General features: G+C 40.8%; 1 protein-coding gene and 2 non-coding genes across 3 annotated transcripts; 1 reads left to right on the forward strand and 2 right to left on the reverse strand.

Annotated features, from left to right (window-relative positions):
• Positions 1-2,223: 2,223 nt before the first annotated feature.
• Positions 2,224-2,295, reverse strand: trnac-gca (transfer RNA cysteine (anticodon GCA)). Its single transcript has one exon. It is a non-coding gene; the product is annotated as a tRNA-Cys (tRNA).
• A 260-nt stretch (positions 2,296-2,555) lies between these two features.
• Positions 2,556-2,627, reverse strand: trnac-gca (transfer RNA cysteine (anticodon GCA)). The gene has a single exon. It is a non-coding gene; the product is annotated as a tRNA-Cys (tRNA).
• A 176-nt stretch (positions 2,628-2,803) lies between these two features.
• LOC128438564 (ubiquitin) lies at positions 2,804-3,374 on the forward strand. The gene has a single exon (XM_053421148.1). It carries the CDS (start codon positions 2,899-2,901, stop codon positions 3,130-3,132), a length of 234 nt encoding a protein of 77 aa, XP_053277123.1. The 5' UTR covers positions 2,804-2,898; the 3' UTR covers positions 3,133-3,374.
• The last annotated feature ends 16,388 nt before the right edge of the window (positions 3,375-19,762 follow it).

Genomic DNA, 19,762 nt, shown 5'->3' on the forward strand with positions numbered 1-19,762 from the left:
CATTTAATGCGAACCAGACGAGTGGATGGAAGCGTCCGCCGTCCAGCCGCCTGCCTCCTCCGACGCTGTGAAAAATGACCTTAGAGGGGGTTAGGGGACCTCACCAGGGGTTATTAGTCAGTTTGAGGGCATTTACCCTCATTCACTGTGTCTGGCACGACCCCGGCTGACCCCTGGCAGGCCTCGCCACAACAACAAAAAAGGCCAAAGTGGTGAAGGCGGAAAGACGGGGGATCAAAACAGAGACAGAAATGTGTTCTGCTGCGGCTCCTTATCTTTGTTTCCCCTATATGCGCCTCATGCATCATCATCTTCTGCGGCCAAATAACGAGTTGTTTTGAGTTCACGTCAGCAAATCTCCACTTGCTGCAGGTTTTTTGATTAAATCCGAGTCGGATGTGGTGGAAATCTTTTGAGTTTCAAAGCATTTTTACTTCACATCAAACCTCAAGTGTGGCGACGTTAAGATAAACCATCTGCAGCTGGTGCAGATATTTCACATTGTTTAGTTGAATTACTTTAAATCACTTTTTTCTTATTTGAATGGCTTTCAAGATAGGATGCTTTGTTTTAAATGAAACGATAAAATAAGAACACAACCAGGAGATCAATCCATAATGAAAATCATTATTAGTTTCAGTCTTGTTTAAATTTGTTTAAAAATGAGCTGCACCTCAAGCAGCTACAACAGTAAAATGTTGCTTTGCACATGAATCCATGACAAATAATAATCTAATCATAAAATGTATAATGGTGCAACAGTTACAGGGATTCTTTCCTGCAGTGCTTTAACCTGTGATACTTAAAGCATGTGAAGATAGATTGTGTTTCAGGGTCATATCAGTACTCAGAAGATCCATTCACCTTTCCATTCTATGAAGATAATTATTGGATTAATTAGACTGATTAATGAGGGTGAATATTTTCATCAGGGGTTGGTTGTATGTCTGAAATGACAAACTCAAGGTGACGTAGCACATGGGAGACAGGATAATACATATAGATAAGGGATGGGTGGTTCTGTTTATGTGTCACATGACAAGCAAAGTTGTAAAGTTAAATTATATTAAAAGTCTTTAAAATGTAAAGTTAATTAAAAACTACAGTGTTGTATTTCTGTGTTTTCATGCTTGATGATATTCTGCTCTGAGTCGTTGCATGAATGTCTTAAATGACAGAAAGCCTCCTGCAGCTCTTCATCCCGATGGTATTCCCAGGTGAGGTTTCAGGACACTGTGGAAAAACACTGAGTCAGCGTGTCTGATGAACTGACTCATTGACCTCTTCACATTTCATAACAGTTATTTTCTCGTCGCTCCACTTGGCTGCATTCCTGCTGCAGGTGAGAGAGTGTGTGTGTGTGTGTCAGTCTGTCTGTCTCACAAACACGTCGGTGTAATCACGACTGTTTTTCTGCAGCAGGTTTGATTTCCACTGCACAGCTGCCGATGTGAACTGATGTGACCTGAGAGGAGGGATCTGGAACTTGACTGACCTCTGTCGCTGAGGAGCTGGAGCTGCAGCAACATGGAAACTCAGCCTAAACAAGACCACATGGAAGAAGTCTCCACCAGGGGTGGGATGTAACAAAGTACATATACTTTGTTACTGTACTTAAGTACATTTTCCATTTTCAGGTACTTTTCACTTTTACCCCACGTATCAGCAAACATCCTGCTACTCCACTACATCTTTAGAATGCAATTCATTTCATTTTCACGTTGTTTTTATATTAATTACATTATTCATAAAGATTGGGACTTTACGAGCTGTCCTTGAAGGCAGCATTTTTGTCCTTAGTTTGTATAAGTTTATTTTTCTTCCGATTTTGTATGAAACCAGATTTTAAAAGTGCAGATAATCAACGTGAAGCCAGTAAATCTACAGGAAGGTGACAGAGACACAACCATGGCGTCTGGAAACAGAGGAAGGTGGTTTTCCACAACTGCATCATATGGAGGAAGAGTTGCAGAGGTGAGACTAAGTTTCTCTTTTTAATACTCAGATTATAAATTATTTAATCCCTGGACATTATACAAATACAGATGTGTGTCTTAGTTTTTGTTAGACATTAGCTACAGGGAGAATTCACGAAGGTAAGAGGACATTAGGTCTTTATAGGTGGTAGTTAGACATTCATCATGTGTTTAATATCCAGAATGTAGAAGACACAGACATGGTCATTGGCAGCATCTCTGTGGAGAGTTGATATAAATTAGACTCAGGGGGCATCCGGAATTGAACCAGAGACCTCTTGATCTGCAGTCAAATGCTCTACCACTGAGCTATACCCCCCATTGTGCAGTACGTAGTCAGAATGAACTAACTTCTGACAACATTTAACAAACTGATAAAAACCATCAGGAATGTCTAAAGTACATTAATGTGTAAGAAAGAAACACACGATGACGAGAAGAAGGCGACTCTGTTCTCCTCCTGTAGGTTTTATTCATGTTTACTCAGACATTCATTGTGTGTTTATTGTCCAGTGTGTAGAAGACCGGAATATTGTTTGTGGCACTGAGTCTAAGTGTGAGTTGGCAAAAGTGTTACTCAGGGGGCATCCGGACTTGAACCAGAGACCTCTTGATCTGCAGTCAAATGCTCTACCACTGAGCTATACCCCCACGTATTCAACTCATAATCTGTATCATTGTTGTTTACTCAGACAGGAACAGCCGCCGTGTAGCTCCTGGGTCACATGATGCCTGGCAGAGTCTGTTGGTTTTCCCACAATTCCCACCATGCTGCTCCTTTCCACCTGGGGGCAGTGTGGCATGCGTTTTGTGCTCAGTGTGTCATCAGGGGCAGCTGACTCTAACTGTGGCTCAAGCGCTTATCTAAATGAACTTTATTGACGACTCCTAACGCTTTTAAAAATTCCTTCACAGAGTCAAGATGCAGATCCTTGTGAAGACCCTGACTGGTAAGACCATCACTCTGGAGGTTGAACCCAGCGACACCATTGAGAATGTCAAAGCTAAGATCCAGGATAAGGAAGGGATCCCTCCAGACCAGCAGAGGCTCATCTTTGGTGGCAAGCAGCTGGAAGACGGCCGCACTCGCTCCTACTACAACATCCAGAAAGAGTCCTCCCTCCATCTGGTCTTGCAGCTGAGAGGAGGTATGTAGGTCTTTGTGAAGACCCTGACTGGTAAGACCATCACTCTGGAGGTTGAACCCAGTGAAACCACTGAGAATGTCAAAGCTAAGATCCAGGATAAGGAAGGCATCCCTCCTGCTCAGCAGAGGCTGATCTTTGCAAGCAGCTGGAAGATGATCCAGAAAGAGTCCACCCTCCATCTTGTGCTCCGCCTGAGAGGAGGGATTCAGATCTTTGTGAAGACCCTCCAGGATAGGGAAGGCATCCATCCAGACCAGCAGAGGCTCATCTTCTCAGGCAAACGGCTGGAAGATGGGCATGCTCTCTCCGACTACAACATCTAAAAAGGAATCCATCCTCCATCTTGTGCTCTGCTGAAATGTTCTATTTTTATTTTGAAAGAGGTGCATGCATGGAAATCGTGCTGTTACGTGTTGATCATTTCTAATAAATGGCTTCCCACTGTCAACAGCTCTTACTTTGTTTGTTTTTTAACCGATAACGTTACCCCACTTGTTTTGAAATGAGTTCTGAAACAAATGTTTAATGTGTTTGTTTTTTCCTCAAGTTTTTTGTAAAATGTAAAATACAGAAGATGCCCATCGATCTCTAGAAACCTGATGAACGTTTCAGATGTCCTGTTTGATCAGCTTTTTAATGCTGAGAGATTTTACTTTATTTAAATAAATTCACAAATGAAATGTTTGACCCTGGTGTTTCTGATTCTTCCAAATAGGTATTGAAATAGTATTTTAATAACGGTATTTGGCCACCAGGTGTCACCAGATACTAACAAATCTCTAAAATTCCAACGTGATATGTTGAGCTGGTTCATGTTTTGCTGCAACAGACAATTTCATTTCCGTTTTTGTATTACATGCTTTTATTTTGTTCCGGTAGAGACACGGACTTCCTGTCATGAATCTGTAACTTCACAACGGAAAAGTTTTATGTTCTGTTCCAGGTCTTCAAATTTGAAACATTGCAATTTATTTCAACATTTTCCTGTCAAGCTCATCCAAGATAATATGTTGGAATGGAGAGAGTGGCACCACTGCACAGTTTTCTAAGAGAAGTCTTTCTGCTCACACCAAAACACTGTGCTTCACATTAAACACATCAGTTGTGTCATCGCGTGTCAAAGTCCCAAATATTGTTCTCCCAAAATACTGGCAAACTCAGCACCATATTAACATGTCCATGGCAAACTAAGCTGTTGACTCTGCTGAAATTGCCTCATAATTTCAACTTCAATTGTCTTATTGTTGTTATTAAACTTTCTCAGTATTCCATTAAAACACTCAACACTTCTTATTCAAAGCGACTTACATTCAACTATAACGGTACAAACACAGAACCGCAAGAATCATGTACAGTTGCGATCTGAAATATTCCACCCCCTCACCTCAAAAGACATTATAGTGATGTGGATGAAAGATAATGACAATAAATGACACAAAAAAAAGCTCATTAAACAACAAAAGATATTTATTGATACATATTTGAGTTATTTTGACAACAGAGGTTGACCTAACTTTGAAGTTCAAATGAAAAATGTAACTCTTTTAACACATGTGCATGTGTAGTATTATTCAACCCCCAGCTTCAGTACTTTGTGGCGCATCCTCTAGCTTTTATAACTTCTAACAAACGTTTTCGGTAAGTGCGGACAAGCTTCTTACATCTCTCGACCAGAATCTTTGCCAATTTTTCACGTGCAAAAGCCTCTAGATGAGCGATGTTTGATGGCTTCCATGCTGCAACGGCCTTTTTTAAATCCCACCAAAGATTTTCAATCAGATTTAAATCTGATGACTGCCGCTCCAGGACGTTCCAGGATCTTTTTAAAATGGCCTGGTATTTCTGAGAATCCATGATGCCAGGTACACGATCAGGATGCCAGTTACTGCCGCAGAAAAAAAAACTGTTTCGAGGATTCTGGCCCTCTCCCTGCCCTCCGCCTGCAGCTCCATGATCTCCTGGTTTCTACAGAGCAGAGAGAATAACAACCAGACCGTTTTGATCACATGTTATGTTACAGAAATGAAATGAGTGAAACACAATGAGACTTGTCCCATCCTTGCTGTTGGCTCTGACTCTCTGTCCATCTGGAAATGTTTCAGCTCCTTCAACCAAAAAAGAAAAGTTCTACTTTTGTTTTGAATTATTTGCTGCTGCCATGAAGCTGCTTTCAGACATATGCTAAAGTCAGTGCATTTATTTATAATGTGTTCAGATGTGACGGACACACCACAATATCACCCCAACACCACAGCTCTCTTTGGATCTCTTATTCTGTCTCTTTCCGCTCCAAATGCAGACTGTATAACAAAACATGTATACACTGTAGACAATACCAGTCAATTGAAATGACCGCTAAGTGCTGACCTTTTTGGGTCTTCTTCAGGTCTTATTATAGGCACGTGAAAAATCAAAATATATCTATCAGAGCTGTGTTGTCACATCCTTGCTGTTGGCACTAGTGATGTGTCCTCCCGTGTTTCGTATAAATAAACTGTGATTGTTTTAACTTACATATCAAATTACATATTATGTATTTCCTTAGTGTTTATTTGAGTTGTCTACATCCATATATAAAAATGACGGGCTGTTCTGGCTTTGTACCCTCATGGTTGAATGCACTTATTGTAAGTCGCTTTGGATAAAAACGTCAGCTAAAGCAAATGTAATGTAATGTAATGTAAACATTTAAAAAAGGGGGACTTCAATGCAGCGATATTCTTGTGGTAATGACCCATCTGTATCAAATTCCTTCCAGTTTATAACCCGGATTCAGACCTGGATTTATTGTTTAAAGAGTAAATATCACGTTTTCTTCATCAGTAGTGAGAATGCACTTTCATCGTGTCATGACGGAGGTCGAGGAAAAAAGCTCATTCAGTTTTATAATATCTAAAATATTATCATGAAGAGCTTTAAAGCTTTAAAATCAAACATTGAGTCGGTGTGACGGGGCTGAAATGAATTTTTCAAAGCAATGTCTTTCAGGTGATTCTGAAATTAATTCAAGATAAGACACGATTAGATAAAAGTTTATTGATCCACACAACAGGGAAAATCAGTTGTTGTCAGTCATGATGTGGAAGACAAGTTCATATAAAAAGGCAATAGAATAAAAAAAAACATCTTCTTAAGGTCCAATCACATTTCACCCCTTAGCCCTTGCCCTTCGTTTTCCCATGTTCACGTGAATGGGTTGTCCTCAATTCTAAACCTAGGGGTACCCACAATGCCCTAAGGTTGAATATAATATCTTATTTTGATATCATTTCAATGTATTATGGTAATTTGCCAATGGCCTTAAAACAAAAGGTTGCGACGCGCTAGCTTTAGCATGCTAGCGATCTTTTTTTTTCCACGATAATCCCATATTTTCACATAATTTCATATCGCAGCCGATCTCTTGGAAGACTCATGATGCACTTGATTGAACCAGCGTATAGCAGTAAGGAACTGGACCTAGCTGCTCCGCTACTGACAAAGCATGTTGTCTACAGACCACTGCTAGCAGCCTGAAGCTGTGAGCTGTTGATTCATACGTGAAATAAGAGCAGCCAAGCTTTCCAGTTTCAAATGCAAAGATTTTATTTGGATATTATTGATTTGTCACTTAAATAACTGCAAACCATATCATTGGTTTATATAAGATCTCAACCATTTTTATTACAATGACATCCCAGGCAAAACGTTGGACTCGTCTGTTTACATCGACCACTACTGACGTGGCAGGTTTCTTGAAGGGCAGTCCCAATTCGTAGGGGAAGATTCCAACCACCACAGGACCAAGGATTGAATTGGTATTGGGCCGAACCAAGGTGTAGTTGGAAGACATGTGTTTGTAGCCTGCAGCGAAGATGTGTAGACTTTCTAGTGTCCTGGTGTTGATGAGGACAATGAGATCAACAGACTTATGGTCGTCCCCGGCTGCGCCTGATGTTCGGGTGGGTGCCGAGATTTTGAAGCATCTCGCGGGAAGTAGAATGAAAGTCTCCATGTTTCTTGTGCAGGTTGTCAGGGTGGTGGAGGGATGGACTCAAATGCTGCCGCTCCTGTAATTTTACTTTATTGATCTTGGCTTCCCTGAGCTCAAAACTGTATCTCTTACTCTTGGCCCTTCTTGGCCCTTTCTGTTTTAAGAGCATAGGCAAGATTCTTCTTTGGTTTTTCAAAAGTGGAGGCAGTGTTTCTAATTCTCTCCTCCAAGACGGCTCTTTGTATCTGCTCCTGATGTAGGGTGTCTTCGAGCTGGGCTTGTTTCCTCTTGCTGTCTGACTGCTGTGTTTGAGCGTCTTTCAGTTCAGCTTGTAGCCTCTTTTTCTCAGAGACAAGTTGTATATTCTTCATCTTCACATTGTCTAGTTTGGCTCTGTACTCCTGGTGCTCGATCAGGGCAGCTTCACGAGCATGCCTTATACTATTCAGAGCTTTCTCAAGTTCACCTTGTACCCACTCGCTCTTGATAGCCAGGAGATGATTATCCTCAGTCAGATCGTCCAGTTTACGCTGCTTGGAGAGGTCGGCCTCATAAGCAAGCGTTCTCTCACGTACAGGATCGACACGTTCACCTCGTAGCTTCTTGTTCTCAGAGGATACTTCTTGATTTTCACAAGTCAGAGAGTCTATTTTCGATCTGTCTGCCAATTGCTCGGATAAGGCGGCGGCACGAGCGAGTTGCATCTCATTTAGAGCATCCTCCAGGTCACCTTGTAGCTTCATGTTCTTAGTAGCCAGCTGTTGGTTTTCATGGGTCAGATTTTTCAGTTGATTTTTTCTTTCACCGTTTGCCTGTTGTGCTGTTAACCTGATTCTGAACTCATCGACTGAATGTCGGAGCTCAACAATGATGGCTTGATTCTTAAAGATAATATCATCTTTCTGTGACACGGTTTCTTTACATTTTGCTTCCATGGCCTCTAATTTACCCGTGATATCATTGTTCTGCAGGCTTAGTGTTTCCTTGTCGGACATCGGTGCCTCTTTATCAGCTTGGGCTTTCTTTAGCCTCTCTAATTCCTTATTTACTCGCAAGAACCTGGCTTTCTCCTTCTTCACTTGTTCCTCAAGTCTGCTGCAAGCTTCTCTGTCTTTCTGGTGCTGCTGTACAGCATCCTCCAGTTCACCTTGTAGCCTCTTGCTCTTGGAAGCCAGGTGATGATCTACCTCAGTCAGATCGTCCAGTTTACGCTGCTTGGAGATGTCGGCCTCATGAGCACGCTTTCTCTCCCGGACAGCATCACATCGTAGCTTCTTGTTCAGCGAGGCAATGTGTTGATTTTCACGAGTCAGAGAGTCTAGTTTATTTCTGTCCACCAATTGCTTGGATAAGGCAGCGTCACAGGCGAGTTGCATCTCACTTAGAGCATCCTCCAGTTCACCTTGTAGCCTCTTGTTTTCAGAGGCAACGTGGTCATTTTCACTGGTCAGATTGTCCAGTTTAGCTCTGTATTCCAGCTGCTGGGACTTGGCAGCCTCACCAGCATCGTAAATCTCCGTTTGAGCATCCTTCAGCTCAGCTTGTAGCCTCTTGTTCTCAGAGACAACTTGTATTTTCTCCACCTTCACATTATCCAGTTTAGCTCTGTAGTCCTGGTGCTCGATCAGGGTAGCTTCACGAGCATGGCTTATAACATTTAGAGCATCCTTAAGTTCACCTTGTACCCACTTGCTCTTGAAATCCAGGTTATGATTAACCTCAGTCAGATTGTCCAGTTTACGCTGCTTGGAGATGTTGGCCTCATGAGCAAGCGTCCTCTCACGTACAGCATCGACAAGTTCACATCGTAGCTTCTTGTTCTCAGAGGCAACTTCTTGATTTTCACGAGTCAAAGAGTCTATTTTATTTCTGTCCTCCAATTGCTCGGATAAGGCAGCGTCACGAGCGAGTTGCATCTCACTTAGAGCATCCTCCAATTCAGCTTGTAGCCTCTTGTTCTCAGAGGCAACATGGTTATTTTCACTGGTCAGATTGCCCAGTTTAACTCTGTATTCCTGCTGCTGGGACTTGGCAGCCTCACCAGCATCGTAAATCTCAGTTTGAGCTTCCTTCAGTTCACCTTGTAGCCTTTTATTCCTAGAGGCAACATGGTCATTTTCACTGGTCAGATTGTCCAGTTTAACTCTGTATTCCTGCTGCTGGGACTTGGCAGCCTCACCAGCATCGTTTATCTCAGTTTGAGCTTCCTCCAGTTCACCCTGTAGCCTCTTGTTCTCAGAGGCAACATGGTCATTTTCACTGGTCAGATTGCCCAGTTTAACTCTGTATTCCTGCTGCTGGGACTTGGCAGCCTCACCAGCATCGTTTATCTCAGTTTGAGCTTCCTCCAGTTCACCCTGTAGCCTTTTGTTCTCAGAGGCAACATGGTCATTTTCACTGGTCAGATTGCCCAGTTTAACTCTGTATTCCTGCTGCTGGGACTTGGCAGCCTCACCAGCATCGTTTATCTCAGTTTGAGCTTCCTCCAGTTCACCCTGTAGCCTCTTGTTCTCAGAGGCAACATGGTCATTTTTACTGGTCAGATTGTCCAGTTTAACTCTGTATTCCTGCTGCTGGGACTTGGCAGCCTCACCAGCATCGTTTATCTCAGTTTTAGCTTCCTCCAGTTCACCCTGTAGCCTCTTGTTCTCAGAGGCAACATGGTCATTTTCACTGGTCAGATTGTCCAGTTTAGCTCTGTATTCCTGCTGCTGGGACTTGGCAGCCTCACCAGCATCGTATATCTCCGTTTGAGCATCCTTCAGCTCAGCTTGTAGCCTCCTGTTCTTAGAAGCCAGCTGTTGGTTTTCATGGGTCAGATTGTCCAGTTTATCTGCATCCTGTTGGTTTATGGCACCTTCAATTTGGGCCTTTTGTGTTTCAGTGTTTGCCGGATGTCCTTTTAACTCATTGACTGAATGTCGGCACTCAGCAATGATGGACACGGTTTCTTTACATTTTGCTTCCATGGCCTCTAATTTACCTGTGACATCATTGTTCTGCAGGCTTAGTGTTTCCTTGTTCTCAATTGTTGCTTGCGGATTGGATGTTTGAGCCTGCTCTTGATTCAAAGAGAGAGTTTTTGGGAGAGCTTCTTTTTCTTTTTGCTCTTCCTTCAGGTCTTCTTCCATTTGAGTTCGATCTCTTTTTACACTGTTCACGTTCACTTCAAGAACAGGTCTGGCTTCTCTTTCTTCCAGGAGGTCTTTTTGGAGATCAATTCCCCCTGACATCGCCAATGCAATCAACTATGAAACATAAAACTATTATTAGTTTGTTGTTCATTCATGTTCATTCTTGAAGAATATTTGCTCAATTAGCATATTTATCAAATCATTAATATGTTGATTTTACTTGTCTGCTTGTTTAGCTGAACAAACTCAACAAAATGACGTGTTGTTCTTTGTTTGTACCCTCATGGTTGAATGCACTTATTGTAAGTCGCTTTGGATAAAAGCGTCAGCTAAAGGAAATGTAATGTAATGTAATGTAATGTAAACTTTCCAAAAGGGGGGGGGGGGGGTCTGTTCTCTTCAGATTGGCCAGCTGCTATTTTGAAAGCACACTCACTCACACACACACATACTCATTCATAATAAATGTTTTTCTTTCACTAATGTTGTTTTCATTAATGTTGTTCATTAAAGAGTGAATTTTGCCAACCTCTACACTGTCAAGAACTCTATATCTTTCAACTTTGCTAATTATCTATATGGTCATTTTTGTTATAGTTATTAATTTAATTGTTAATCAGACTTCCAAATTTGTAGTTTCTACTTTCAGCAGACTTAATTATTAAATTGGCTATCTTTTACTTTCTTTTGTAGGGTGCTGCCCCGAGGTAACTTTAATCATTTAAAGTTATTTATATTAATGTTTTTTATATTAGCATTCAATATTTTGTCTGATAACTAAATGTATTAATGCACAGGGCACACCATTTAATGGTGTAACCTTTGATGTTTCAATTACACAACACACCACAGAATTATTGTGGTGTTTGTATCTTTTTGTATCTGAAGACACACACTTACCTGGTTAAAGTCATTTTCATCTTCAATATCTTTTATAATTTCCCGAAGAGAAATGTCTGTCAAGCACAGCGAAGCCTGAAACATAAAACAATGATTAGTTTGTTGTTTATTCATGTTCATTCTTGAAGAGTATTTGTAATGTTGTAAATTTATCAAATCATCAACATGTTTATATTACTCATCTGCTTGTGTAGCTGAACAAACTTGACAAAATTATGGGTAAATGATACAGACAACACAGAATTATTGAATTTGAATGAATAATACATTGAATGCAATGAAATGAGTTACACGTCTAAGGAAAACTGATTGTTATTAACAAAAGATAATAATTTGCTCATTAATTACATGTTTTATAAACTAATTCATAATTTATACATTTTCTGATTGTTGTCATTTCCATTCTAAAGTCTATAGGTGTGTCTTGTACGAGTTGTTTATATCTTTTAGTATCTGAAGAAACACATTTACCTCTGAAAGGTCTGAGTGAGAGTGAGATTCCTTCTGGGGGTCTGTTCTCTTCAGATTGGCCAGCTGCTATTTTGAAAGCACACTCACTCACACACATACTCATTCATAATAAATATTTTTCTTTCACTAATGTTGTTTTCATTAATGTTGCATAAGTGTGAATTTTGCCAACCTCTACACTGTCAAGAACTCTTTCAACTTTGCTAATTATCTATATGGTCATTTTTGTTATAGTTATTAATTTAATTGTTAATCAGACTTCCAAATTTGTAGTTACAACTTTCAGGAGACTTAATTATTAAATTGGCTATCTTTTACTTTCTTTTGTAGGGTGCTGCCCCGAGGTAACTTTAATCATTTAAAGTTATTTATATAATTTTTTTTTTATAGAAGTATTCAATATTTTGTCTGATAAGCAAGTGTATGAATGTGAAGGGCACGCCATTTAATGGTGTCACCTTTGATGTTTCAATTACACAACACACCACATAATTATTGTAGTGTTTGTATCTTTTTGTATCTGAAGACACACACTTACCTCGTTAAAGTCCTTTTCATCTTCAATATCTTTCATAATTTCCCTAAGAGAAATGTCTGTCAAGCTCAGCGAAGCCTGAAACAGAAAATAATTATTTGTTTGTTGTTTATTCATGTTAATTCTTGAATAATATTTGTAAAGTTGTAAATTTATCAAATCATCAACATGTTTATATTACTCGTCTGCTTGTGTAGCTGAACAAACTTGATAAAATTACGGGTAAATGATACAGACAACACAGAATTATTGAATTTGAATGAATAGTACATTGAATGCAATGAAATGACTTACACGTCTAAGGAAAACTGATTGTTTTTATACATTTTATACATTTTCTGATTGTTGTCATTTCCATTCTAAAGTCTGTAGGTGTGTCTTGTACAAGTTGTTTATATCTTTTAGTATCTGAAGAAACACATTTACCTCTGAAAGGTCTGAGTGAGAGTGAGATTCCTTCTTAGTGACCTGAAGACTAGAGCTTCTGAATGATGTGTAGCCTTCACTATAGATTTGTTGCTTTATACCTCCACAGTGTGTTTTCATCCTTTTATGCTGTTGGTTCTCTGAAAAAAAGATATGTTCTACTTTTGTTTTGAATAATTTGATGCTGCCGTGAAGCTGCTTTCAGACATATGCTAAAGTCGGTGCATTTATTTATAATGTGTTCAGATGAGACGGACACACCACAATATCACCCCAACACCACAGCTCTCTTTGGATCTCATATTCTGTCTCTTTCAGCTCCAAATGCAGACTGTATAACAAAACATGTATATACTGTAGACTATACCAGTCAATTGAAATGACCGTATAGTGCTGGCCCTCTTGAGTCTTCTTCAGGTCTTATTATAGGCACGTGAAAAATCTAAATATCTCTACCTGAGCTGTGAAGTCCTTCCACTACAATGTTCAGAGCAAAAACGAGTGAGGAGACTGAGGGCTTCTCTGTTTATAGGCTGCCTCTCAGAAACTCCTCCCCCAAAGATAAAATTGTGACTTTATACGAATTTCATATCGATAAACTGTGATTGTTTAGCCTGGATGCCAGATGAACTTAGCCCCTTCCACAATAGATTTGGTCGGGCAGTTCGGTCTGGTGTCGCTCCATTGGGAAAAAATTATGGCCCGACCGGGCCAATCAGATTGTCAGGGCGGGCTTTATACGATGATTGACAGATGATCAACGGTAACGTAATCAACCACGTCATCACAGTGCCCTCGGGTTGAATTCGTTTTCAACAAACATGCCTGCCGCTGGCGAGCTGAGATGTGTAGATGCTGCCATTGAGTCTGTTTTAGAAGATATCGACAGCGCATTCATTTTGAAAGAGGAACACAGAACGTGGAGGCGACGCCAAAGCACCGCGCTAATCCCTATCGCCCCGGCGCTTGGCTGTTCACACCGGACGCTGAAGCGACGCTGAACCGCCGGGCAGCGCTAATAATATCACCCGTTGATCCAGTAGATCGCTGCACGGCTTTGTGCCAGTCACACCGGAGGCTGAAGCACCGCGCTGCGCCAAGGCTGCCTCGCGGTGCTTCAGCCTCCGGTGTGACCGGCACAAAGTTTTAACATGGGAGTGGATGGGAGCCAGCTGTTATTTAAGGCTTGGCGCTGCGCTGAAGCGTCCGGTGTGAACCCGGCGTTAGTAAATAACTCACAAGGCGTTGCTTAGCATACGTCACATACTACGTTGCTCTGATTGGTTGTAGGTCTATACAATTGAGCGAGGAGGAATTTTACTTCCTGGTCAGTTGAAACACGCCCCATAATTTTTTCCTAATGGAGCGACTCCAGACCGAACTGCCCGACCAAAAATGTTGTGGGCGGGGCTAAGTTCGTCTGGCATCCAGGCTAGTGATTGTTTTAACTCCCACATCAAATCATATGTTATTTATTTGTCTACATCCATATTTTTTTTTTGTAATAAATCATGTTGTTATTACTACTTCGAGACGTCTACGATTTTTTTTTTTTTTTTTTTTTTTGTGATCAACTTTTTATTTTACTGAGAAATGTAGCAAGGTACAGATCAATGTTACAGTAATCAATAACAACATATATATTCACATGTACTCATACCTGTCAATGTATATAGACACACAAAGGTAAACAATAAAGGAAAAATAATAACTAGGAATAAGTCAAATAGTAAAATAGAAAAAAAATATATATATGAAAATATTAAATAAACAAACACAAATATACAATAGGTCATTAATACAAAAACAATAACATATGTATGTACGATTTTTTTTTTAATAACCTAACTGTGACTTTTCATTTTAAGCGAATTTCGTATAGATAAACTGTGATTGTTTTAACTCCCACATCAAATCATGTTATTTATTTGAGTTGTCTACATCCATATATTGTTTTTGTGATAAATCATGTTGTTATTGCTACTTCGTGACGTCTACGAATTTTTTTTTTAATAACCTAACTGTGACTTGTGATTTTAAGCGAATTTCGTATAGATAAACTGTGATTGTTTTAACTTACATATCAAATTACATATTATGTATTTACTTAGTGTTTATCTGAGTTGTCTACATCCATATATAAAAATGACAGGCTGTTCTGGGTTTGTACCCTCATGGTTGAATGCACTTATTGTAAGTTGCTTTGGATAAAAACATAAGCTAAAAGAAATGTAATGTAATGTAATGTAAACATTTCAAAAAGGGGGACTTCAATGCAGCGATATTCTTGTGGTAATGACTAGAGATGAGCCGGATACTCGGCTGAAACGAGTATCCGGTACGGATAAAGCACTTTTGCCGAGCACGAGTATTATACGAGTAATACGAGTCAATATCTGTGCTCGGACTGAATGAAAATCCTCACACAGCGTCACAGCGCTCCTCCCCTTCACACACCGCTCTGCTCACTCACTCAAAGAACAGCTCTCTGTCTCTCAGTCACTCAGGTTCGCGGGTCTTTTCCGTTAACGTTTAGGGTTTCTTCAGCTTGAAGTTTGTTTTTATTTCAGTTTGTACTTACTTATTAACCAGTAGAGTTCTGTTAAATGTGGGTTCGTTCAGACGTGGTGCTGGTAGAAAGCGACTCGCGTTGCGTCTCTGCCTGTCGGAGATTTTTTTTTTTTTTTTTTTTAAACAGTTTTTTTTTTTTTACTTTAACGGTTTAAACTTTTTTTAAACCGTCAGATGGCTCTAACCAGTTTTATTTTACTTCACGCACTGAGTGTCTGACAAGTTCTAGGTAGTAGTGGTATAAAAAATATTACAAATTAAGCTACACACACACACACACACTCCCCCTCTCTCTCTCTGTCTCTCTCTTACTCACTTACACACACACACACACACACACACACACACATACACACACACACACCTGGTGTTGAAATAAATTAAAAAAAATTCAAAGTTAAAAAAGAAAGTTATGTTGAGTATGAAAACACTTGTTATTACATTTCACTTCATAATTGCAACAGCATGTGTTGTATTCATTGTTACAAAACTTGTTCTGTAAATAGTTCGTTTGCTATTGTGATCAAAATCATTGATCTGAAGCTCAATGCTGATGCTGTCCTGTAATAGTTTTCTAATCAGCAATAAATATAACAATTTCTGATCAACCCATATCAATTGCATGCTTAAAATAACATACTGGTTAAAGCCCCGCCCATTTCAAGACAACCCGGCCCACTTCCGGGTTAAATCACACCCACTTCCGGGTTAGGCCCCGCCCACTCCGAGTACGGATACGGATACAGATAATTGATATGGTTAACAGATACAGATACAGATAATGCTGTACTCGCTCATCCCTAGTAATGACCCAGCTTTATCAAATTCCTACCAGTTTATAGACCGGATTCAGACCTGGAGTTATTGTTTAAAGAGTAAATATTAGGGATGAGCGAGTACAGCATTATCTGTATCTGTATCTGTATCTGTTAACCATATCAATTATCTGTATCCGTATCCGTACTCGGAGTGGGCGGGGCCTAACCCGGAAGTGGGTGTGATTTAACCCGGAAGTGGGCCGAGTTGTCTTGGAATGGGCGGGGCTTTAACCAGTATGTTATTTTAGGCATGCAATTGATATGGGTTGATCAGAAATTGTTATATTTATTGCTGATTAGAAAACTATTACAGGACAGCATCAGCATTGAGCTTCAGATCAATGATTTTGATCACAATAGCAAACGAACTATTTACAGAACAAGTTTTGTAACAATGAATACAACACATGCTGTTGCAATTATGAAGTGAAATGTAATAACAAGTGTTTTCATACTCAACATAACTTTCTTTTTTAACTTTGAATTTTTTTTAATTTATTTCCACACCAGGTGTGTGTGTGTGTGTATGTGTGTGTGTGTGTGTGTGTGTGTGTGTAAGTGAGTAAGAGAGAGACAGAGAGAGAGAGGGGGAGTGTGTGTGTGTGTGTGTAGCTTAATTTGTAATATTTTTTATACCACTACTACCTAGAACTTGTCAGACACTCAGTGCGTGAAGTAAAATAAAACTGGTTAGAGCCATCTGACGGTTTAAAAAAAGTTTAAACCGTTAAAGTAAAAAAAAAAAAAACTGTTTAAAAAAAAAAAAAAAAAAAATCTCCGACAGGCAGAGACGCAACGCGAGTCGCTTTCTACCAGCACCACGTCTGAACGAACCCACATTTAACAGAACTCTACTGGTTAATAAGTAAGTACAAACTGAAATAAAAACAAACTTCAAGCTGAAGAAACCCTAAACGTTAACGGAAAAGACCCGCGAACCTGAGTGACTGAGAGACAGAGAGCTGTTCTTTGAGTGAGTGAGCAGAGCGGTGTGTGAAGGGGAGGAGCGCTGTGACGCTGTGTGAGGATTTTCATTCAGTCCGAGCACAGATATTGACTCGTATTACTCGTATAATACTCGTGCTCGGCAAAAGTGCTTTATCCGTACCGGATACTCGTTTCAGCCGAGTATCCGGCTCATCTCTAGTAAATATCACGTTTTCTTCATCAGAATCAGACTCAGAATCAGAATCTTTTCACATAATTTCATATCGCACCCGACCTCTTGGAAGACTCATGATGCACTTGATTGAATCAGCGTATAGCATTAAGGAACTGGACCTAACTGCTATGCTAATAACAAAGCATGTTGTCTACAGACCACTGCTAGCAGCCTGAAGCTGTGAGCTGTTGATTCATAAGTGAAATAAGAGCAGCCAAGCTTTTCAGTTTCAAATGCAAAGATTTTATTTGGATATTATTGATTTGTCACTTTAGTAACTGCAAACCATATCATTGGTTTATATAGAATCTCAACAATCTTGATCACAATGACATCCCAGGCAAAACTTTTGACTCGTCTGTTTACATCAACCACTACTGACGTGGCAGGTTTCTTGAAGGGCAGTCCCAATTCGTAGGGGAAGATTCCAACCACCACAGGACCAAGGATTGAATTGGGATTGGGCCGAACCAAGGTGTAATTGGAAGACATGTGTTTGTAGCCTGCAGCAGAAGATGTGTAGACTTTCTGGTGTCCTGGTGTTGATGGGGACAATGAGATCAACAGACTTCTGGCCGTCCCCGGCTGCGCCTGCTGTTCGGGTGGGTGCCGAGATTTTGAAGCATCTCGCAGGAAGTAGAATGAAAGTCTCCATGTTTCTTGTGCAGGTTGTCAGGGTGTTTGAGGGATGGACTCAAATGCTGCCGCTCCTGCAATTTTACTTTATCGATCTTGGGTTCCCAGAGCTCAAAACTGTATTTCTTACTCTTGGCCCTTCTTGGGATGACCGGTTTTCTTCTTTGGTTTTTCAAAAGTGGAGGCAGTGTTACTTATTCTCTCCTCCAAGACGGCTCTTTGTATCTGCTCCTGATGTAGGGTGTCTTCGAGCTGGGCTTGTTTCCTCTTGCTGTCTGACTGCTGTGTTTGAGCGTCTTTCAGTTCAGCTTGTAGCCTCTTTTTCTCAGAGACAAGTTGTATATTCTTCATCTTCACATTGTCCAGTTTAGCTCTGTACTCCTGGTGTTCGATCAGGGCAGCTTCACGAGCATGCCTTATACTATTCAGAGCTTTCTCAAGTTCACCTTGTACCCACTCGTTCTTGATAGCCAGGAGATGATTATCCTCAGTCAGATCGTCCAGTTTACGCTGCTTGGAGATGTCAGCCTCATGAGCAAGCGTTCTCTCACGTACAGGATCGACACGTTCACCTCGTAGCTTCTTGTTCTCAGAGGCAACTTCTTGATTTTCACGAGTCAGAGAGTCTATTTTCGATCTGTCCGCCAATTGCTCGGATAAGGCGGCGGCACGAGCGAGTTGCATCTTATTTAGAGCATCCTCCAGGTCACCTTGTAGCCTCTTGTTCTTAGTAGCCAGCTGTTGGTTTTCATGGGTCAGATTTTTCAGTTGATCTGTATCCTTCTGCTGCGGGTTTAGGAACTCTTCAATTTGGGCCTTTTTTCTTTCACTGTTTGCCTGTTGTGCTGTCAACCTGATTCTGAACTCATCGACTGAATGTCGGAGCTCAACAATGATGGCTTGATTCTTAAAGATAATATCATCTTTCTGTGACACGGTTTCTTTACATTTTGCTTCCATGGCCTCTAATTTACCCGTGATATCATTGTTCTGCAGGCTTAGTGTTTCCTTGTCGGACATCGGTGCCTCTTTATCAGCTTGGGCTTTCTTTAGCCTCTCTAATTCCTTATTTACTCGCAAGAACCTGGCTTTCTCCTTCTTCACTTGTTCCTCAAGTCTGCTGCAAGCTTCTCTGTCTTTCTGGTGCTGCTGTACAGCATCCTCCAGTTCACCTTGTAGCCTCTTGCTCTTGGAAGCCAGGTGATGATCTACCTCAGTCAGATCGTCCAGTTTACGCTGCTTGGAGATGTCGGCCTCATGAGCACGCTTTCTCTCCCGGACAGCATCACATCGTAGCTTCTTGTTCAGCGAGGCAATGTGTTGATTTTCACGAGTCAGAGAGTCTAGTTTATTTCTGTCCACCAATTGCTCGGATAAGGCAGCGTCACAGGCGAGTTGCATCTCACTTAGAGCATCCTCCAGTTCACCCTGTAGCCTCTTGTTTTCAGAGGCAACGTGGTCATTTTCACTGGTCAGATTGTCCAGTTTAGCTCTGTATTCCAGCTGCTGGGACTTGGCAGCCTTACCAGCATCGTAAATCTCCGTTTGAGCTTCCTCCAGCTCAGCTTGTAGCCTCTTGTTCTCAGAGACAACTTGTATTTTCTCCACCTTCACATTGTCCAGTTTAGCTCTGTAGTCCTGGTGCTCGATCAGGGTAGCTTCACGAGCATGGCTTATAACATTTAGAGCATCCTTAAGTTCACCTTGTACCCACTTGCTCTTGAAATCCAGGTTATGATTAACCTTAGTCAGATTGTCCAGTTTACGCTGCTTGGAGATGTTGGCCTCATGAGCAAGCGTTCTCTCACGTACAGCATCGACAAGTTCACATCGTAGCTTCTTGTTCTCAGAGGCAACTTCTTGATTTTCACGAGTCAAAGAGTCTAGTTTATTTCTGTCCTCCAATTGCTCGGATAAGGCAGCGTCACGAGCGAGTTGCATCTCACTTAGAGCATCCTCCAATTCAGCTTGTAGCCTCTTGTTCTCAGAGGCAACATGGTTATTTTCACTGG

This window comes from Pleuronectes platessa, chromosome 4 (assembly GCF_947347685.1).
Source record: "Pleuronectes platessa chromosome 4, fPlePla1.1, whole genome shotgun sequence".
Lineage (NCBI taxonomy): Eukaryota > Metazoa > Chordata > Actinopteri > Pleuronectiformes > Pleuronectidae > Pleuronectes > Pleuronectes platessa.

What these genes read in the sequence shown, in the direction of transcription:
- LOC128438564 (XM_053421148.1), top strand. Translation starts at nt 2,899, where the DNA reads ATGCAGATCCTTGTGAAGACCCTGACTGGTAAGACCATCACTCTGGAG.